This window comes from Hylaeus anthracinus, unplaced genomic scaffold (assembly GCF_026225885.1).
Source record: "Hylaeus anthracinus isolate JK02 unplaced genomic scaffold, UHH_iyHylAnth1.0_haploid 3, whole genome shotgun sequence".
Lineage (NCBI taxonomy): Eukaryota > Metazoa > Arthropoda > Insecta > Hymenoptera > Colletidae > Hylaeus > Hylaeus anthracinus.
The window spans coordinates 16,278,885-16,301,758 of NW_026535284.1; the positions used below are offsets into that span (position 1 = coordinate 16,278,885).

At 49.2% G+C, this 22,874-nt stretch overlaps 2 protein-coding genes across 12 annotated transcripts in view; one reads left to right on the plus strand and one right to left on the minus strand.

The window, feature by feature from the left end:
• Positions 1 to 22,874, plus strand: part of LOC128893489 (uncharacterized) — a 142,423-nt gene that overhangs the window by 114,938 nt on the left and 4,611 nt on the right. For 2 of the 11 annotated variants that reach the window (XM_054154471.1, XM_054154481.1), the window contains exons 1-6: positions 18,280 to 18,398; positions 20,366 to 20,529; positions 20,595 to 20,780; positions 21,378 to 21,685; positions 21,776 to 22,413; positions 22,504 to 22,815. In XM_054154471.1, the coding sequence (XP_054010446.1) occupies positions 20,430 to 20,529; positions 20,595 to 20,780; positions 21,378 to 21,685; positions 21,776 to 22,413; positions 22,504 to 22,815 (1,544 nt within the window). In that variant the 5' untranslated portion in view covers positions 18,280 to 18,398; positions 20,366 to 20,429. The other 9 variants (XM_054154477.1, XM_054154473.1, XM_054154472.1 and 6 more) reach the window with 9 other exon arrangements.
• Positions 3,373 to 14,278, minus strand: LOC128893498 (regulator of G-protein signaling 20). The gene is made up of 4 exons (XM_054154495.1): positions 12,060 to 14,278; positions 8,369 to 8,706; positions 6,685 to 7,069; positions 3,373 to 6,027 (listed from the first exon to the last, which is right to left on the minus strand). The coding sequence occupies exons 1-4, from the start codon at positions 12,066 to 12,068 to the stop codon at positions 5,791 to 5,793; spliced, it is 969 nt and encodes a 322-aa protein (XP_054010470.1). The 5' UTR covers positions 12,069 to 14,278; the 3' UTR covers positions 3,373 to 5,790.

Sequence of the window (22,874 nt, forward strand, 5' to 3'; positions counted from 1 at the left end):
TCAGTGGCGCCATCTAACAGAACCGGCTGGAACTATTTTCGCTACAAACTTGGACGTTTCGCCACCGATGGCGCTGTAGATACTACTATTTTTATTATTAATAAATAATCACTAAAAATCATTGATAACTGTCTAATAGCAAACAAAATCATACTAAAAATGATTCTTGAATGTTGGTATTAATTTACATTTTATTTCTGAAATGATAAATTTCACATATTATCGTCAACTTATCATCATGTTTACGTACAATTTACGTATATTTACGTTATACATAGCGTTATGTTATATTTACGTCGAATAATAAATTTGTAACTTTTCTAGTAATACAGTATATTATTGTTATACGACAGCGTTGATATTTGACGAACTACTTTAGCGTAATTACTGGTGATGGTGAACGTTAATTTATTTGAGGTATCCAGTGGTCGCTAGTAAATTAATGTAACAACTTTGTGTATCGATTGGGTTACTTTGTAGAAATTCTTTAGTAGTATATCGCTACCGAAATGTTATCTTGCATTCTCGTCCTATAAATGGAATATCAAGTAAAAGCGTCGAGGAGTTTAACAACTATTTTACGGTCGATGCGTAAAATTCGTATTTGAATGATATCAATCCTCGAGAATCTTTTGTTTTTTATACTTACCCTTGACTACGATACTTTTTTTATTGTCCTACAAGTAAAAACACATTTGCACCCTCGAGATCGTTTCCGGAGTGTCGGGAAAAGTCCATTGAGCCGGCGCAGAGTCGACGAGCCCGATGGTCCCAGAGGTAAAACGCATTCCTGCATCGAAACAGCGACGAAGAAAGAGCAACAGGGCTTCGCGAAGCCGTCGCGTGACATTTTTTCGCGATAACGCGCGTTTCTGGCTAGTGGGACTCGCAAGAAGATGCTCGACAATGGCGTTTACGCGAGACAGATCGTTGAACGAGCTCTGCATTCGGCGAGGTTTGTCCCTAAATGGCCAGAAGGCGGGGATGGCGCGTTTAAGGAGATTGCGCGAGTTACGGTGATTGGCATTCGCGCCAACTATGGAAGGAATAACGAATGAATGGACGCGATGAAGAAGGAATTGCAGAGGGTATAACCGATTACAGGATAAATACAATGGTGGTCGGCGAACGAAAAAACAATAGCGATAGTTATCTGCATGCATTAGTAGCGTATGAGTTTGACGAGTATCTAAGTAAGTGGATTCCGCGTCAGAGGCAGCAGTTGAACACCAAGTAATATCGTTTTCACCACTTTATTAACCCTCACATTCCATCCTTCTCTTATTGCATATCGTCCCATTCCGCAGAGCGTGAACTTAAAACAGGGAAGGAGGTCCGAGTTTTTGGGCGACGCGTTCGTCAAAACTCGGCGAACGAATTCCGCGTTCGAAAAATCGCTCGCGGCGTAAAGGGTTGAGTCCGCGGTGTGTCGTACAAATATTGTCGTTCGGGAGATACAAAAACGCGTGTGCCGTTGGGTAAAACGACGATTATAAAAGGGGGATGCCTGGAAGAAAGAAGCAGAGGATGTCGGAGATTCAGAAAAATTGTGCGTTTATTAGTGAAGATGACGCTCGACCAATTTCACCCTTCACTTACGCCAGCGTTTCGTTTCTCTGCCCATCGCTGTGTGCACCATGCACCACACCCTATCGTTCCTTTCCTCCGTTTTCAAGGGGTGCTTCGACGAAGAATCACCACGAGTTTACTAAGAACTTTTGTCAACGCGATGCTCGGCGAAAATGAAAAATAATTCGTACTCGTTAGCCTCGTCCGCTGGGCAACCGTGTCGACGAGTCGACGTTGGACAATGAAATTCTGTAATTGCGAAATTAATTTTCGTTGAACGTTAACGAACGAGCTTCGAGGCTAATCGACGTGAATTAATTTTCGATATTCTGTACAACGACGAGCTGCATCGACTCGTGTCGGTGACTCTTTGATTCTCTCGAACGAATAAATGAAACGTAGGAAAATAATATTTCGAATTTAATGAAATATTCAGTCGGTCGAAGCGGTGAACCCCATTCTCGTCAGAAGACAAGATTATTCGACTAGTCGCACGTAACGAACAAGACTTGTTCGACCGTAGAAGAAACGAACGGACCTTTAGAATTGGGGTGAAAAGCGACGAAAGGGGTGCGGGAAGCATGGGACGTTGTCTCGTGTTCGCCGCGAGAAATTCGATCGCGAACCAAGTCTCCTCGCATGGAACGTGGGATCAACGAATGAAAAATTGTTCGATCTCTCTTCTTTCTCACCGTTTCGCTCGCTCCTTCCCACTCTCTCCCGCCCTTTCCTTCTGTCTCTCCCAAGTCCGTAATTCGCACCCTGCCACCCTTATGCTGAACGTACGTGATTTTTTTTCATATATACTTATAATATATATATATATATACTTTTTGTTTTCCTTGCTTCCTTTTATATTTATATATATATATGTATATATTTATATATTTGCATGTATAATTAGCTTTTATCCGCCATCGTCGTCGTGTAACTATCTATAATATTATCTACAGGGCAGTATCCAAACGCTGTGACTGACTGTGCGATTTGGTTTTCCGCTTGTGCGATCGGCTCGCGGGACGATTTCTGCTTGCTTTGTCGATCGATCTCGCGAGAAAGAGGCGGACAAACGTATTCTCGAACAAAATAACGAATCAATAGTGTTTCATCTTTCGTTATTCGACATTTCTATCCGGATCAAAGTTTTTCCCATCTTTGTACGCGAAATCGGTCGAATCTTTGCTTCTAAGCGTCGGTGATCGACGAGTTTCGAGCGATTTTGTGCGTGGTCACGTGGCCAGGGACGAATTTCAAGCCCTATTCGGTGTAAGTGTAGTCGTTGAAAAGCTCGAGGAACGTAGAACGTGGTTACAAGCCATATAGAAAATACTGCCGCAGAAATAAACAATTGCAACGGTTTGTTGATAATTTGTTGATACTTGACGAAAGAATTCGTCGTCTCTTTGGTAAATGGTAATCGTGTAGTTGGAGGAAACTTGGAAATATCGTCTTCCCTTTCTTTAAAAATTGCTGCTTATTCGATCAGAATCCATTTTTCTATCTACGTTGACTAAAAGTTCTTTACTCGGTTCGTTGAGTACTATAGGTTCTCCAAGTCCTGAATGATTTCTTTAAACACCCTGTATTTAACAGCCATCGTTGGGTCGAGTATAATTTCTAATATTCGATTATCCGTCAACTTTCATCGTTCGTTTCTTTGGTAAATATCAAAATTGTGCGGTTCGAGGAAAGCCCTGGTCACGTGACTGTGGTTTTATCCTCGGGATACGATGTGGAGAAAATGGCGACCGATCGAATTTGGGTGTCCCGAACTCGCGCTCCGAGTGTCTCTCTGCTTTAGGCCTTTTCCTTTCATCTACGCTGCCGTCTTGGAGCGGTACCGACTAGATCGTAACACGCTATGAGTGTTTGCCCGTTTCCGTCGGCATCTTCGTTTTCTTGGTCGTCGAAGTATGTAGTCGGATTCGAGGCGCGTTTGATTCTTTGGTGTGTCTCGCTGGCAGTAACTCGCCGTGTACGGCCTTCGACCACAGATGAGCAGAATTCCGTTCGTTTAGTCGTTATTCGTTGAAATGTTTCATTCTACGATTATCATTTTTATTTCGATTCAACGATTATCGATTAAACGGTGATCTATCTGTTGTTTGTTACGCGAAATATTTGTATATCTAGATGAAAATTTCGCCCATCCGAATCATCAGGGATGACGGTTTCCTTGGTACATCGAACGCGTCGCGATTGCGGCCTGTATTTTTTGCGAATGACGAAAATTATATGGGAGAAAGTTTAAATGTCAACGATACTTGACGCATTCGGGACGATTCCTTCTTTGCTTGATAACTCGGATCGACTTTGGAACAGTCGCATACTAAATTTCGTATATACATCGAGATCGCACGGACCACGAATCCTCGTTTAAATACTCGCGTGTTTCTTAAGGGAAGAAAATAAACGTGGCTCGTTCCCTTTGGTGAAAAATGATCAATAGTAAAAATAGCAATAGCAAGATTCAGATTCGGTGTCCGTTTTTGCCCGACAATGTCGCGAAATATATATCGCCGGAGCGGCGTTAAAGTCATGCCACCGTTCCAGAATCGAACCACGCTATTCTTTCTAGAAAGAGAAAGACTCGCTTTCTCGCGAACTCGATTCCAACGAGGAGTACTTGGCGAACGAGACACCCCTTCGTGCGCTAATGAATCGCTTCTCCCTTCTTATGGTCCCGTTACATGTAATCGAAATTGTGACCAAACGAACAAGTTACCTCTTCGGGCTCATAAGTCACTGTACCTGCTCGCCACGGTGTGACAAATAAGACCAGGTGAAACTGAAACTCTCTTCCCGAAGAAAGTACCATTGTCGAAAGTACCAAGTTGACTTGGTCGACTTTCTTGGTTGACGTACGACTTTATCGGTACGAAAACATCGGGCAAAGAGTTTTTTCGTTTGCAGGAGTCTCGTTTGCGAAGTAGCAATAATGAGGTACGTTTCGCGATGGTTGTAGTTGACGCGCAGTCATAGTATTCTCACGGTATTTGCTTTTCTCAAACCACGCGGTGCCCTTAATTCTTTCCTCGACTCGTCGCGTACAATATCTTTTGTCGCAAACAGAATTCGTTCGATCGAAAGAAGCGATACGTGCAACCGAAATTCCTCGATCGATTCGAGCAATCTCTTTGCGTTACATACATTTATTCGGAACGTTTTGGTCCTGACATTTGTGAAATAATCGAGATCGAAGAGGTTCCACGTCACATCTAGAGAAGATAAGTAGATGGTCCGTTTCGGGGATACCCTGTAATATTCTAGGAGGTTGAGAGTCACGGACACCCTGTACATTAGGAATAAAAGGATTGCTCGACATCGACCAAACGATACGTAATTCGACTATGGGCTCGGGAATCGTTTAAAATTTCGTTCGGTGTAATTCTCGATCGAATTCGTGCAAGAGATCTTCTCGAACGCGTGCGATGAAAGGGATATAGTAAAAGAGTGCGAGTAGAGGGGAAGACGTGAAGCGGAGGGATAGAAAGCAAAACAGTAACAGAGAATGAGAGAGAAGTGTCGAGCAGGAGAGAGCAGACGCAGCTTTCGTGTCGAGCAAGGAGAAAGAGAGAGAGAGAGAGAGAGAGAGAGATCATTGGCGACGATCAGTCGCGGTACACCTTCGGACGATGAACATTTTAGGAACTTGCTCGAAAGATGAACGTCATTCCCGACCGTTTTCCGCGTTTATACCCTATCCTCGGTTCACCGTGTCGCGTAAACGAGCGTACCGAAGAGTGTCCTGGAAGGAAGAGTCGGTAATGATCCACGCGATCGGACCGCTTACGTATCGTTACTTTGGTTTCTTTTTCTTTCATCTTTCTCTTTGTTGTACGTTTCTTCGTTCAGTTTCTCTAGCGATTCGCGACGTTTTCTTGTTTGTTCGGTCCGTCGTCGTCGAGTTCGTGCGCTGCCTGACGGCGAGCGCGGTTACGTGGCCCCAATATGGTGACGCGCGGAAAAGCGAGCCGCTTCGAGAAATTTCAACGAGATCCATCAACGTCGAGAGATCCCATCGCGAGATTATCCGTTGTAGATGGTCAAGGGAGAGGCACGGGCGTTTCGACACCCGAGGCTGAATTCTCCGGTCGCCGATGGCTTCTGGGTCCCGTCATCGGCCAGCGTTGACAGCGTATCGCGGGCCTCGCTTCTTTTTCCGCTGAACAGACGGAGGGTGTGTTGGTCCGCTGCCACCCCGTTTCGTCGTCGGTGCGATTACGTCGTTCCCTTCTTACCCTTTGATTTGCCCGTACCGTGCTCGTCGCTGGTCGGACTGGGGGGTCCGCTGCCGAGTCTAGCCACCCGTCGGTAAATATCGCTGTTCACGAAACGGGGATACGAGTCGCGGTGCATCAGGGTGTAAATCTGCAGCTGGGCCTCGTCGAAGGTATGCGGGGTTGGGTGCATCATGTTGCGATTCACTATTTCGCGTACTCGCGAGTCCAAGCTCACCTGAAATCAGCCACAGGTGATTAACAAATATCTCTCGAGAGTATTCTTTCTAGCTTCTCGCGATACACCGTAAACAATGCGAGAGTTCAGACCTAGGTAGCGTCTAGCCCATAAGCCATGTATTATCGGTACCGTCCCCCTCTGCAGTCGTGATTCAATCAATTGCTCGGTCAAGGCCATCCAAGGCTTATCCCCACCATGCCTCCGTGCTATCTTGTTACTCTGTCTGGCATATCTTCACGCGACCCTACGAGCACGTGTTCTCTCTGTTTCTCAATGAAAGAGGCAAGCGTAAGGTAATAGTAGGGGTCGTGACCGAAGCGATTCACGGCTAGATAAGCGGCCTTGAACGATCAATCGAGCTTGTTCCGACTACAGGTACTTTCTTGAAATCTTGGAATCGTGTTCCCTATCGCACGCGTGGGAACCTATTCTAACACGAAAAAATCCTAGCAGCTCGACGCTGCTCGGTTGTTTAAGCCGCGATAACGAGGCGACTGCAACGATAACGACCGCTTATTTTTACAGGATGTTGGACTTTTCGCGGTATCCTGAGCACGAAAGGACAACAGACTACACGACCAACCACCACCCTCGACAACAGAAAAATGTTATTTACGGTTAAGCAAGGTAGGTCCAACAGGGAGCAGTACTCACTTCCTTCGACGAGAGTATGGATATGTACTCGTCGTAGATGAAGCGCGCCATTTCTTCGATCCTTTCCGGATTAGTGTCGCGCTTCAGCTGCTCGCACGCCAGCCAGAATGCAATGTTCTCCTCGCTGTACTCGCTGACGAGGAACTCCCTGAAGTGTTCGCGGCCCGCGGGGCTCCTCATCAGCTTGTCGAAAGACGAGCCCCAAGACCTGACCTCCTCCAAGGTGCATTCCATGTTTCCGTCGGCACCGTTCCCCGCACCGACAAGATCACCGCCGACTCCGATGCCGCTCCCGTGATCCCCGCTGACGCTCGCGTTGCCCTTCTTCTTTCCCTGGTCACCCGCGCCACCTGTACCCGTCGAGTTGCCGCCCACCGCCGCCAAACTGTGGATACATTATTTCATTACGCGTCGTTTTTTTCTTACTCGTCAAGGTAGATTACCGGCGGGCTGGTACTTTGGAAGGATTTCGTATGGAATCGTCGACCGGTCAATGCCACTACTAATTCCAAGTACTATCTGCATACTACCGGACTCCGAAACGCGTTATTGCAAGGCGAGGCGTACACGGTGTTACGAGATGCGAAAACGTAGAAAAAACAGACACGTACACTCGTCCACGCGAAGAAAGAAAAAACGAACAAAGAGCAACCCCCCGTTTGACGCGTTGTCGGAGGAGAGACACGTTAGAATGCGCTGGCCGATAAACTGAAACACGTTCGCTCGGCACGGAAACCAGGCGAAAATAAAGAGCCGCTTTTCTCCTCGTCGTCCGCGTTTCCCGTCTGCTACGACGCGACGTCCATTATTTCCGGAAACTTCCTCGTTTCGTTCTGCAAACACTCGACCTGCCCGATAACGCCGGAACAGCCAAGGAAAACGGGGATAAATAAGCAGATAGACCCAAGCCGAGGGCCGCTCTCTCTCCGTTCGGGGTGCAGATTTCCGTCGTGGGAGGACACGTGTCCCGCATCCGGAGGGTTTTTCGACCGACGAGTTCGTCAGCGCGCATTTCATCGACCCAAGGTCGGCTATCGCAGGCTTGGAAATCTTTCTCAACGAGAACATTCAACTGTCGAATGTTTAACCTTATTTAAAAAGCAATTAATCGATTCGATCGACCGAACAACGAATGAGAAACTGTGCAATCGACAAATGGTAACGTATACTCGTTTCGTTCGAACGTAAGAATAGAGAGATTTAAAATACCGGGCTCGATCAACTCCTTGACGAGTCCAGTCTCGTGGCCTGCTTTGCTTACCATTTATTCCTGCGTGCGGCATGAAACAGAGAAAAGAGTGAACGTGGGTACGGCTGCTCGACGAGTAAATAGGTTGTAGCTCCATTTAAAGACAATGGACTGACATCGTTCCACGAATGATTCTATTGCGAAACACGGCGATAATGGCTTGTCACGCGGCAGGATATGCGAGTTATCGCGAGACGATTCCGAGTATCGATCGAATGTAAAGCGAAAAGAGAAAGCTTACGCGTGCAAAAAGATCCGCTTCGACGCCTCTGATAACCGATCGTCGCGCAATGAAATCAAACGATTTAAAACTAATCGCGTGGATAAAGACCAGAGGAGGACATCGTCCGGGTACAAAACGTACCAAACAATGAAATGAAATGGATTCTATTCTGTCCGACTCTGGTAGAAAATAGAGAGAAACGGTAATACCACGAGCAACTACAGCACCAACACCAGCACAGGCAACAGTTGTCCTTCTTCGAGCGGCCCATGATCCCGGAGCCCTGGCGTTGCTGTTGCTGCGGCTGCTGCTGCGACGACGGGGGTTGCTGCTGCTGTTGCTGCTGTTGCTGCTGCTGCTGTTGCAACTGTTGTTGCTGCTGTTGCTGCTGCTGCGCGGTCTGTTGCGGATTGCTGTGCTGCGCCGAGGACCCGGAGGCCTGACCTTGGCTTTGAGCGCGTAACCGGCAACCACCGGCCACACCCTCGCCGCCGCCTGCCCCGTGACTAACGCCGATCCCCATTGCAGTTGCACCGATTCCGCTCGACATCTGCAAACGATATCTCGTTTGGTGAGTCGGTCCCACCCTGCACACGGGAAACTGCCGACTGTCCGCTAAAAATAAGTGCACCGAGTCACTGTGCTCCACCCTTGACCTTAACCTTTCCGGTGCGGCGGCTGAGATTTTCGTGTCGCGATCGGACATTCGTCCTCTGGAGGGACTCGATCGAGAGAATGCGACTGGAAACGTTAACGTTAATCGTCTTTTCAAGTCGACACTAAAATATAACTCGGAAACATGATATCACCGATGGAATGACCGAAACAGGTCAGACTGTAGCGAATCCAAGTGTAACGGTGACAAAGTTACAAGGGTTGTTTTTGCGAGGATACAATAAGTAGGTTGGTATACACGGATCTGAATTGAAGCAAAGTCTTAAGTCTCGTTGAAGCGGTAGCGTTGAGATTGCGTGTGAAAGCTGTTCTCTATAGGGGTACCGAGTGGCTATTGTCTTCTGGAGGGGTTCCAAGTGAGATTTATCTTCTAGCAAAGTTCCGTCCCAACGATTTCATTGGAAAACGACACGATCTTCGCAACGAGATGATCGAAGCTGGTGAAATTCTGACGAAGAGAGGATTGTTGTTGTTCGAAGGGCGACCGAAGGTAGCTGGGCAATTGTCGCATCTCGACAGGGCGCATACCGTCTGAATGGCAAGTAGAGCGATAGAAAATTGATTAGATTTACGAAAATCCATCGATGTAACTTTCCGATATTTATTTTATCCCGATTCGTCGACTCGAATCCTCTAATTTTCGCGCAGAGTCGAAATGGAGTTTTCGCTAAAATTGGAACGCGAACTGGTTTATCCTGCAAACTGGATTAATTCTTATATTTTTTTTTATTCCAGCATCTGAAAAACATCACAGTCGGATTCACACGCGGAACCACGACACAGTCGTTAAGCTTTAATTGAAACAAGCTGACCGTACGATAATTGACATATAAAGTTTCAAAAGGCTGCCAATTAGTTTGGATACCATTGTCGTCACGTTCAGCTGCATCTATCGATCCACTCGGATTTTCAAAGTTAACGCGGAAACAACGATAGTTGAATGCAAGACTCGCCAAAGAGATTTACTGTTCGCGTGTTCACAAAGCGGACCATGTTTTTAATAGACAAAGGAAAATGAAAAATGATCCCGCGCGACATCAAGCTTTCCTTTTTACTCGTTTTCATTTCAAGCTAACTTTACTACCTATCTACCGATTCTACGCCATCCTAGCTTCAACGATATCCTAGAGTACTCCAAACTCTAAGAATATCTCTCTTCAGGGACGAATTATTTCGTTTGGAATAAACAAAAATTCAAACCGACATCGATTAACGCGAGCTACCAATCTCGCGCCGATATTGCTTCGATAGAGATCGCGAGAATATTTATTCGTAATTATAGTTGCTACCGTCACGATGCGATATTGAAAATAAGCTAGATACCCGCGCGTGTACCAGAATGTTACAAGAGTTTGCGTACGTTGAATTCAAGAGTGTCCAGCGGTACCCGTTAACCTACCAAGAGGCTACCAAAAGTACACAACTAATCTTAACCGATAGTTCGCATCGGTTGTGCGATTATCCGACCGTAGGAAATACCTAGCAAAGGAACATCGTGGATCGAGGCTCCGATGAACAAAGCTGGACCCATGCACAGCCTCTCCTTCTCTCTCTTGACGGCCGCTTTATTTTTACGCCACGGTGTACATCGATGATCTGCTCCACGAACGGCTTCGCACGATAACGACCACGCTCCACAGTTGCTAATACGGGCTGTGGGCAGCGATTGATAAACAACAGACTTTCGCGGGAATCCACGTGTACGCGTACAGATAGAAAATCGTGTCTGACGGTAAAAAGACGCGACGTCGACGTTCGAAGCGATGTCATTGGATATTAATATTGGATAAATTGTGAAATATAGTAAAGCAGTTCCGCTAAGTAAATAACGTGAATCGACCGATATTTAACATTTTCTAGGTATCGATGGTGTTATTAGATTCGCGTCCCGTAGAGTTTCCAATATTTACCGCGATCGTAGCTGAAAGAAAGAGTAGGGGAAGAGAAACTGCATTTAACAAAATAATATTTACGCGCGGTTCACACGATACGGGAAGCGTAACAGATCTCGGGGAACTGAATCACCCAATCGTTGGAAGGCTGCCAAAAAGTGCATTCGCACACAGTGTTTACATTCTCCGAGAAAAGAGGAGGGGATATAAAAATATTTTCAACTCGGAATTATTGTCTTCGTGACTCATACCGCGACGTCACTAGTGTTACAGGCTGTTTCGAACAAATTTTCATTCGGACTTGTACGCGTATCTATCTTGCGCGTATCTATCTTTCTACAAAGTGTTGTCACTTTTTCGAGCGTTGACACCCTGTATATCGACGCGTGTGTAGAGTCATGCCACTCATTCTAATTATGCAACGCGCCTCGAACACTTGTTGATGCCCGTGCCGCGGTTTAGCCGTCGTTAAACTTTCAACGTTCGAAAATCCCTCGACGCGTGGCGACGCTGCTCGTTATCGACTCGAACGCGTCGGTGGATCGACCCTGTCGTCGCGTTGCTCGATTGAAAAGCACGTGCACGGCATGAGGATTGTGTCTTGTTAAATTTGTCGAAGCATACTTGGCGTATCGTGTCAGTCGTTCTCTGTTTACCCTGGCTTACGAGTCGACGCGAGATTAATTTGATTTCGATCACTCGCGTGTTTGTTTTTAAATATAAATTACACTATTCGAGATTGTTATTTTACCGAGAGCTATTTGTAATTTTTTGGAAACACCGCCGCGCCGCCGCCACGCTCGAGTAGCTCGCGAAACGTTTCATAGTGTCGGCGTGTGTCAGATGCAGCGTTTCCGTCCGTGGCCGAATATAAATCCTGGTTGGATCAACAGGCTCTGACTAGTTAGTAGCCAACCCGAATTCACGGTTCACCGATGCCTTCCAGCTGTTGAGTTCGTCTTCGGTCGGCTCCGCGCATACGATATTCGGTGGTGTCAAGGAATTTTTATACACAGAGCTAGGTAAAATTCTTATTTTATATTTAGTTTAACACGTTGCAAGGAATACTTTGGGGCGCTAAAATCTTACGAGAAAGCGTTAAATTCGAGTGGCGATTCTATTCGGATAAAGATTAATTGGAGTAAGGAGTAATTCTGGTGCGAATGTAGGTTAAAATCAGAAGGGGAACAGGTCGAGTGGTTCCTTTGCGAAAGCATCGGTGTCTCGCGGCAAGTGGCAAGTGGGAACTCGCAGCCGCGGCCAGGGCATCTCCCGCGAGTCTCTCAGCCGACGGACTCTCGGTGGGTCTCTCGATCGATAATCGCATACGCCTCACCTCTATCATGTTCCATGCGCCTGAAAGCGAGTCCAGCTCGCTTCCCGCGTTCCCTGCGATCTCAGCTCTCGCGAACGGGTCCGCGAATCGCGGGACCGCCTGGTCACCCGCGAGCAGTGTCCACCCCGTGGATCCTCCCTTCCGGTAACTCCTTATCCCGCTCCTTCAACGGGACTAAGGCCTCTGCGGGCCTCGCCCAAACGTGGCTGCATGCTTCCAGCACCTCGGTACTCGAACTCTTGGCGCACTCACGGACGGACACATACGCGCACCGCGCACCCACTCGCGTTGATACCCAGGCTACGAGGACTTCCACGTCTTCGTCTTGGTGTTTGTCTTGTTGGTCGAGCAGCTCGAATCGGCGCGTCGAGGTCCAGCCAGACGATCCGTCTCGCGCATCATACGCCGCCAACCATTTCCCGCCTCCCGGTTCGTCCAGGCCCGAAAGCTCCGCGAGCTCCGCGAGCTTTCGCGCCGATGGCCTTTCACGATTCACCAAGTCGCGTTCGGCAACACCCAGCGGACCCCCATCCACCTACTCGAGAGCCGCGAGAGTCTCGGTCCGCGCGCGAATCCTCTCGAATCGAACGTGAAGCAAATACGCGAGGTTCGATCAGCACCCGGCTCGGAGGACGAGACGACGAAACGACTAGCCTCTTAATGGCGTCCCCTACGGGTGGCCGCATCCCGAAATGGGTCCCATCGGGACGTCTGGCTCCTGGTGTCCATCGACCAGGGCCAGCGAATCTGTCGCGCGGGGTGTCTCTTCTGATTCCCCCGTCGACGACGCTCGCTTCCCTCGGGGCTTGTTGCTCGGCGTGGGCGGCCCACCACCGGCGCTGCTCTCGCTGCGTCGTCCTCGGCGATGCTCGACGTCGTATAAATAGGTTCGTGTGCGATTGAAACCGCCGCAGGGCGCTGGCGCGGCCTGTTGGAGCGCCGCTACCGCCGCCTCTGGCTCGCCGTCGGCGCGGACGTCGCGACGTTGCTACCGTCGCTGATCCGCGGCGGGAGGAGGGATTCCTAAGGTACGGCAAATGAAAGAATCGACTTGGCAAACCTCCCGCCAGTCGGCCTGACGAGGGGAACTCTTCCACCTCTTACCGCCTCTGCAAGGCAGCTCGAATACTTGGAGTACGACAGCATTCAACGAAGTCAGGGTCCTAGAGAGCGTGTTTCGCGACAGGTTAGCGTTCCTGGAACCTCTTTCCCTTAGCCGAGTCGATTCCTTCGTTTGTCGGACCTTGGCAGGACGATCGAAACGGAATCACGGAACCGAGCAGACCGGAACAGGGGAAAGAGGAGCGCTGCGAGTCGGACGGAAACGGGAAACGGGTGAGCATCGCGTTCCGCGACCTCTCAACGCATCTGGACGATCCGTCGGCGGCGGATCGAGAGCAGAGAGAGAGAGAGAGAGGGGCACAGGGAGGCAGAGAGTTGAGCGCGAGCGAGGCGGTGCGTTGTTGGGTTATTGATTGGCAGAGACCAGAGGGAGAGACGAGTCACGCTTGGACACCGAGCTGCTCGAGGCTCACCGAAAAATTAACGGAAACCACCAATGGACACTCCTGAGGGAACCTTTCTCGAATCCGGTTACTCGACACCTCGACGATTCCTGCCAGGAAAGTTTTCTAAAAGAGCAAGATGCCACGATACCCTGATCTATTCGATCTCCTTATCTTTTTAGAGTGGAAGAGCGTGGACCGATCTCGAGAATCTTCCGGCTGCTCGGAGGATCGTACGATAGATCGTGAACGATGCACTGGATCTGTTACATCTTCTTTTTGCCAACGGATAATGTCTTTTTCAGAGCGTAGATCAAGATTCGTCTCTCTTCCACTGGACACCTTTGAATCACTGTCGTACACTTGGATCCTCTTTTCTCTGTCCTCTCTTTCTTGTCCTAGTTCCTTCTGTCACCCTCTGTCACTTTGCTGTTTAGAAAACAGATTCGAGGCGAACTCGGCTAGTCTTGGAGCGATGTCGACCTCCTGCCTGCCACCCCCTTTGCCCGCCTCGCGAGGGGTTAACGCGACACTACGCCCTCGTTTCCTAACCCCCTGATCCGTCGAGTGAAATGTTCGCGGAGGAGCCGTGCTCTCGCGGCCAATATGGCGGATGTACGCGGCTCGCGCGATGCGTTGGCCACCACTGTTGGCCTCCGTCGACGGTCCCAGCGACGCTGACGCGAGGCGCCGCGACGCGAACCTACCCGCCGCGCCGCCAACGCCGCCGTGTACCGCCGACGCCGACGCCGACGCCGACGCTCGCGCAGCCCGGCCGACCGCGACCGTTGTTGTCCGCCATGCTTCGCGATCCTGCGTGCGAACGACCCGCCGATCAACACTCGCCGTACAACAACGACACAGACGAAGATGCACGGACGTTGGAACGCGGGAAAGAGACGGAGACCGTCGACGAGACCATACCCAGATCATTTTTTATTTCAATCGAAAAGCTCAATCGAGTGCTCCGATCTTAATCTGTCAACAGGGTTCTCGTTATTCGAGACGAATGGTATGGTACGGTATGCGGTAACAGGTGCCGTTTCTCGCGTGGTTCACGCGCAATACCACGCGTCGCGATCTGCGTGAGAATAATAAGCGATCAGGCGTACCACGTGGGAGGCAGGATGACGACGAGCTTCGACACCGATAAGGCTATTTAATCTTATCGTTCGTAGGATTGCAATCTTGAAAACGTTTCTTTTACGACTACTCTTGACCTTTCCAACGCGTAACGTGTTTGGTGCAAAACGAAGAGCTCCCAAAGTACCTCTCAGAGGCTCTATGAAAATTAATTAAAAAATTCTTCCGTCCTATTCCACTCGAGAACGCTTCCCTTTCCGATAGAATGTTATAAGAACACTCGACGAGTTGTCAAGGACTGTACGCGAAATTAAAAGTTAAAAATTGATTTTCGATATCAGGCCAAGATACTTTTAAATTACTTGAACGCACCTTGTACTTAATACGCGAGACCGTTCGATCGATCCTCCCAATTTTACGCGCTCTTTATCGTCCCAAGAAACTTACAGGCGTTCCACAATTTTCCTGCACGTTTACGCACGCCCGTACGTCACGATGCGTCATCTTTTACGCAACACTGCCCGCCCTTACTGTCCTTAGGATATACTTGCCTTTCGTTTATTTATAGCGAACCGTGTACCTGTGCGGACACGTGCAAAATATCTGCGTTCGACGCGAACGATATCGCCAAGCATTTAATCATCGAAGCATTTCAAACGCGAAGCTTCTCAACGTTGGAGCTGTATTTATCCATTATCGAATGCTCGTCCCTTTATTAAAGTTCCAACAAAATCGTTGACCTAGGGTTAAAGCGATGAAAGTCAGGATAAGGGGGTCGCAACAGAGAAGACTATTAGATTACATCGTCGAACGTAAAAGCGCTCGGGAAGGTATACAGAGCTTTTATTTCAATTTAATTGCAAACAGAGTATATCTTTGATGACATCCTACTTCGTTTAAACTTGTCGAGTACGACTTGTACGATAAAGTTGCGTCGATCGTTTCGAATCGAAGCTGCTGGCATCTAGTTCCTTCCAGGTCAAGCTTGGAAGGCAGGGAAACGAAAATGCCGACGAGAAAGCCGGCGAGAACCTCGTCGATCTCTTCTAGTTGGCAATGCAGTTACCTGCAGCTGGATCAGACGCATGGAAACACCTTTGCGCTGCCTCGGTCTGCCTGAAATTTCTACGACGACCATGGAAGAAGAGAACATTCCGAACAATCCTTCCGTTCCCTGGAGTCAAACAGCCCTTAGACGGTGACTAATTCTTTTGTAAATATTATCTTTCGCAAATTTCGTTTCAATTTCACCGTGGATAGGTTGTTTCTAGCTACCATCCTTGGTTTTTCGATCGTCAATCGTTACGACAAACGAAGAAAAAGTCATTTTCGCGCAGTCCTAAACTCGCGATCTTAAACTGTACAAAACTGTAATTACATTCCCGTACAATGATCTCTTCCGTAGATTGAAGTTAAAATCGATTTCGGAATCGATACGTTTTTCTCGAAGACTCGAGCATCCCCGTTCCGCTCGCGACTTTCGTCACCCCCCGTTCGAGGCGAGCAACCATCGTCCAAAAATACGTTTACACAAGGGGAGAAGGGGGCGAAGACCCAGAAAGGTTCGGCGGAGACCCTTGCTCGGAAATGGTTCCCGTCCTCGAGGACCACGATGGGCTCCGTAAGTTCTCCTCCCTCCCCTTGGACCGAACCAGCCCCTCGAACAGTCCACGTCGCGAACACGTGCAGGGAGGTTTAGCTGCGGGTGGTTGTATGCGTGACGAAGGAAAGACAGGATCGACGCACACGCGTATAGCCTCACGCACGCTCCCAGCAGACGTCCGTCGTCGGCGTCGTTCTCATCGTAGACGTTCCTGCCCGCTGGATGTGTTGGAGAGAGAGAGAGGAAGAGGAACGGCGGGAGGGAGGGAGGGAGGGCGGACGGGAGAGAGGGAGGAAGGGAGGGAACCCAAGGGGTGGGAGGGAGGGAGGGTCGGGAACAGGCTCGACTGCTCCCCCTAATACTGCAGGATTGAATGGGCGAGGAGGGTGGTATTGGGTTCCCTCACCCCACTCCCACCACCCACACGCCGCTGCTTCCAACCCACCCGCGCCACCCATTTCTGTCCGCCTGCCACCCCGCCTGCCCACCCACTCGCCACCCGACTGCCGTCGAGGAAACAACCTGCAACCGAACCAGCAACCGACGTTTTCTCGAACAACGGATTTTCCCCGGTCCAAGGATCGCCTGGTGGTGGTCGTCGCCGTCCTCGGAACCTGTGAGTAACCAAAGATACCCATCGTCGTATCGCGCGATCCGTCCACGGTGCGCCGCGCGTCTCCGAGCCATCTTTCAGCGCGCGCCCACGATTTTTCCTACCACGGCCCCCGCGACTCTCTCTCTTCGTCTCCTACGTCTTCCTTTCTTTCCTCCTCGTCTTCCATAGTCGCCAGCCTCTGTCATCTCTCCCGTCGGCCGCGGCGTCGTGGACCACCCGTGTCCCGTGTTCTCTTGCGTTTCGGCCAGTGTGCTACGTCGTCCACGCTCGCGCTGGATAAGAACCGAATCGATGGAAAACGTTCGGCCCGCGCCGCGAGTGAGAGTGACGCAGTGCGCGAATCGCTCGAGACCAAGGGAACAGTGTCGTGTGCATCGCCTGCGATGAAGTTGCGTGCTTGTCGCGAGTGTCCGCGTTTCGACAGGGCTCGTCATCGACTTTCCTTCGCGCAAGACGTTACCTGAGGACCTTTCACCAAAATCGAACCTACGCGACAGCTGTGCAAACTCGGTTAACCACTGCTCGATCGGAGCCCGATATCTTTTCAAGTATGTCCGTTGAGAGGACGAGACTCCAGGGTACGGCTGCTCGAGTCGCGTACGTTTCGGGTGCCCCTCGAGCCCTCGAGTCTCGTCTCCTCGTCGACGCGCTTCACCACTTTTGCCAGAGCTTCGTTTAGCTTTCGTGGGACGGAAAGTCGATACGAGCGATCCGTTCTCGCGTCGCGTGTAGCTCGACGGTCCGCGCGCGAGTGGATTGCGACAGACTCGTGCTCGAATATGCCTCGCGTGCGTGCTTCGATGCTTCCTCTTCGTTGTCGGGCGATTTCGCGAGATCGCCTGCGGCCAGGTGCCTCGAGACGCGCCAAACTGGAAGAGAACCGTAGACGAGGAGATCGTTGATGGTAGAGAATACTCGTGAGTCAGCGCGAACCAGCGCGAACCGTCTTCCGAGAGTGCACGACTCTGCTCTTCGCGCGAAACGTTTCTGAATACTTCGTGTGTGGGCGTATATACGTGCACGCGAATGCGCGTGCGCATTTCGAGCGTCCTTGGTTAGTCGGTAATAATTTCCGGACGAATTTGAATGGCAGACTGCGCGCGCTTCTCTGGCTTCCCCTACTATTCCTTCTCCCCCTTTCGATCCCCACTCCTGTTTTATAGCATTTGGAATTCTCTCTCTCTCTCTCTCTCTCTCTCTCTCTCTCTCTCTCTCTCTCTCCTTGTTGCTTTCTCCTTTTTCTCTTCAACGTTCCCTCGAGTTCCGCTAACGTCCCTCCCTTAGGGCCGCAGCTAGAGGTACTAGGGCCCTCGATGCAACTTTTGATCTAAACGCCCTCATTCCGTAGACGTCGAACATCCTTGATCCGTCAAGAATTTCGAATAAGTTAAAAAAAAACAAAATTTTTATTTCAAAATGGTAATAAAAAATACGCAGCGAATCCATTCCTTCGTGCGTAACACCACGAGAACTACGTACAAGGGTTGGCTGCGAGGGTGGCTCGAAGAGCGTGGATCTTCCGATAATTATCGGTACGCAGTTTTCGAACCCAAACTGCGTTAAATAAAGTAAAGCTGGTCAACTTTTCGATATAGTGCACGCAAGAAGTAAGTTTGAAAAAATGACTATTAGCGTATCTGTAACGAGGAACGTTACAGGCGTTATCGTCGTAAAGTTTTTAACTATCGTCGTCGAAATGGTTGGTCGCATCGTTTGCTCGCACATAAAGTCGCCACTGTTCTTTCTGTTCTACCGACCCGCATCTCCCCTCTGAGTTATAATTTTCTTCGGATACAGGGGTGCTCAACCAACGTAGAAAACCGACATGGCTGAGGTCGCCACCCTCTCCGCCATCTGTCGCCTCCGCAGGACGCGTCCTCGATCGCTCGCTACCCTCGCAGAGGGGTAATATTGATTTATTCGTTGCCGTTAACCCCTTCCACGTAGAGAACACGCTCTTGTTCACCCCTAACTCGCTGGTGTACGTACGGTACGTGCAGTCAAGCTGGGGTTGCCATCTCCCTTCACGTTTTCCACTCGCGCGGCGTCCCACGGATCAATACGTGCAGCCTTCTTCCTCATTCCGGACGGCACCCCGCCAAAAAACTGTGTGACGTCGTCGCCGAGATCGAAATCAATCGGTTCGACTCCTGGGGGCGGGGATCGAGACTCGATGCGCCCCCACCGGGGTCGAATTAACTGGTTAACCGAGTAGCTTTTTGTCAGGATTGTCCGAAACAGATAGAAACTGGTAACGATTAACGCTTTCGCTGCGGGCTAGGAAAATCGGTTGACCTATTTTCGATACTTTTGCGCGGATGCAGAGAGCGTTTATTTGAATATTTATTTTCCGTTTTTAGTTTCCGAAGGATATACGTAACGAAGTTATTCTTACGGGGTGTCGAGTATGGAAGGATTGGGGCCGGTCACAGTCTCCTCGAAAAGAAATATATTCCGTGGAAAAGCGAGAACGAAGCACCACTCCTACGTCTGTCGTGCAAATGCTCCTCTGGAGGAAACGGTGGTTCGCTCGTTGTTCTAGTTCCAAAGGGAAATCGATCACTCTTTTCAGCGAGCCTCTAAATCGTCCCGCGATCTAGAGGCAAAACGTTTCCCGCTCATGAATATTTAACACAATCTCTAACACAATCAAACCCCGATTTTTCGCCCCTCCGGTCTTTTCAGGAAGCCGAGCTGCGACTGCTCACGCTCGAATGAATTACAAAGTGGTCTTAACTTCGAGATCCTCGAGAAACATTCGTAATTGTTCGTCGTTCCTTCTTCGTTACCGCGGTTCCATTTAAAAGGACACTGCATCGCCTCGAGTGCTCTCCTATCATCCAAACGAAGTTTATTTTGTTCAACTTCCGATCTTGTTACGGTGAATCAATTCTTGGAGTGTATCGGTGTGGAAGTGGAACGTCGCTACTGATTGCGAGAGCAAGATGTTTCGACGCGTTACGCTACAGCTGAATATACAGAAGATAAGAACCGGAGGGGCGACGGGGGTGGAAAAGTCAATGAAGTGGGAGAGATTGGAATAAAGTATATCGAGAACTTGTAAGAAGTTCACTTCGAAAAAGCTATCCTATTTAGAAGGTGGGTATAGATAGTCTCTTCCTTTCCAAATTTCACACACCTCTGGTACTATGTCTGTAGAACGAATAACAGACATGATTGATGTCCCCACTTGTACAAATGAACAGCTTAACCCGAGAAGAAAAGTTGAATCGCGAAAGTGTACTGCCTGGCAAAAATGTAATTAAAGTTCGATGACCCAATTAACGTGGACCCTTTCATCGATTCAGCTTCAATTACGTCGCAAAAAGGGTTCGATTCTTAAAACAAGCGAGAAAGAATATGTACGGGCGAGAGAACCGGCACGGGCGGTCTGTAAATTTAAGGTCAGAAACGGAAGAGCGATGGGAAAACGAAAGGGGGGAGAGGATTCTGGGATTATTAGTTGTAACCCGACTTACAGATACAACTTTGCGCGCAGGTAGACGAGCGGGGAAGGTACTCATTGTTCCAAGGATACTGGGTGACCGTTGGGAAGTTGAAAAATGGAAGGCAGCGGCACGGGAATTAGCAGGCTGGACTGCTACGAGGATATGTTCAAGGAAATAACCAGGAAACTGTACGGAGAAGATCCTGATCATAGAAGTGAGTCGTTAATTCATTTAGAATGAAATTAAATTTCGTTCCTCTATATACTCGTTTGTCCGTAGCATCCAGCGTGCAGAACGAGTTCGAAACATCCGTATCGTATAAGAACGACGACGATACCGGAAATGGAACCGATGGGAGCGACGATGGAAACTGGACGTGCGAAGAGGAGCCGCTTAAAGGAACCGATGGTAGCCGTATCGCGGCTTATCATCCTGGGAAAGCTACGTGGAGGTGTTACGAATGCGGTTAGTACTTCTTCTTTTTTTTTTTTTTTTATTTAACTTTTTTGTTAATTCTACGTTCATTCTCGACAAAGCGTGACGAAGAATGGACCTTCCTTTCATCGCGAATCGAATTAATTCGAGCTACTTTTCGCGACAAAGCGACCAGTTATGACGAAGCTTTACTTGGAGCTTCTCCCGAATCGCGAGCGAAACTCGAGTAATTATTATAACGATGTTGACTGTAGAGGTAGCGAGTACAAATAGGAAAATAACGGGTCGGTAGGCAAGAAAGGTCCCGAGGCTATATTGATACGGAATTGAAGAGGCAAACAATGGCGAAACGTAGCCCCGTCAAGCTGGGCGGATCCTTTTCGAACAAAAGGCAGTTTTATTGTCCCGCGCGGGGCGTTTCGTCGGGTATTTTCCAGCGCTTCGTGTCATCGAAATTCCTGTTTGCATCGTAAATAGAAAATACGTCGGAAAACCATGTTCAATGGCGACAAACCGTTCGCACGTATTCCAACCTAAATTGGTTCATTGCTGCCTGTTAAATACGCGAATACATCGACATACTATACATTAGCCCTTAACTAATGACTTTTGGGTGTCGTGGAATAGGTGACGTGTTGGGCGGTGGAACACGCGACGTGGCCGAGCATTTTATGGAGCTTCATTCCTCGAGGATCCTCGCCGATGACAGTAGGAACAGGCTGCACTCGCCTCACAAAGATTACCTACAGACCGATTTGAAAATCGAGGACGTGATTTCCTACCTGGAGAGGTTACGTGAGCGCGCCGAGCGCGTCGCACCGCCCTCCAGACGGACGCAGGAAACGCAAACGGTACCCGCCGCTTTATTGCCGGTCACGTCGACCTTTCTGCTGCAGGAATTACCGTCCTCTCCTGCGCCGCAACATCTGCACCAGGTACAAATTGGAATTTTATTTCCACTGGCCGATAATTTAAAGATCAAGCCTCGCTTGCTATACATTTGACTAATATTTTAAACTTCATAGAACACGACGACAATACCAACGTCGGCCACCGTGTCCGTTAGCGTGAAACGTTACACCTGTCCGTACTGCCCCTATGGTACCGATCGTCGCGATCTGTACACGCGCCACGAGAACATTCACCGCGAGGAAAAGCCGTTTCACTGTTACATTTGCTACAAGCCGTTTAATCGCGCCGATCACGTGAAGAAACACTTTCTCAGGATGCATCGCGAGCATGGCTACGAGCTGTCCAGGATACGCAGACCCGCAGGATCCAGCGCACCCAAGCCTCTCAAGCAGGAGCCAAACGCAGGAATAACTGGAAATGGGAACGCTAATAGTCAGCAGCAGCAGCAGCAGCAACAACAACAACAGCAGCAGCAACAACAACAGCAACCGCAGCAGCAGCAGCAGCAGCAACAACAGCACACCAACTATTCGTCTGGATTTAACAATAACAAGAGTTACCAATTGCAGCCGAATCCTGGTAACGGAACCACAGCTAGCGCAGCTGGAATCTATCAGGCGACATCCATGCCTGTGCCCAGCATCATGCAACCGGAAGCGACCAATTGTACTACAGGAAGGAGGGTGCAGAACGGAGGGTGTAATAGCAAGAGTCACCTCAAGGGTGGCTCTAAAGGAGCTCAGGAGCGAAGGTGAGGGATAATACTCTATCAATCGGCGAAATAACGACGTCATCATTACATAATTAATATATTCCCGACTAACGCGTTGACCATTTTCAGGTATACTTGCTGCTACTGTTCCTGGAGCGGCGTAGACAATTGGTGCCTGAAACGACACCTCAACACTCATTTGAAACCCTTCGCGTGTACCCTCTGCGAGTACAAAGCTGCACGCGCCGAGCGTCTCGCGACGCACGTGCTAAAAGTGCACAACAGGCGGCAATGTTCGAGGTGCTCGTTTCTCGGCGAAGACGCAGCCCAGCTGCAGATGCATCAGCTGCACGTGCATCGTGTCAGCAGCGCGAACTCACCTGCAGCAGCCACGACACAGGCTGCACCGCCACCTAATAACCGCCATCAGCAACCCTTGCAGTAAGAATTTCTCTTTTTGGTTCTTCAGTCCAAAACTTTTCGAACACGAGTATATTGGA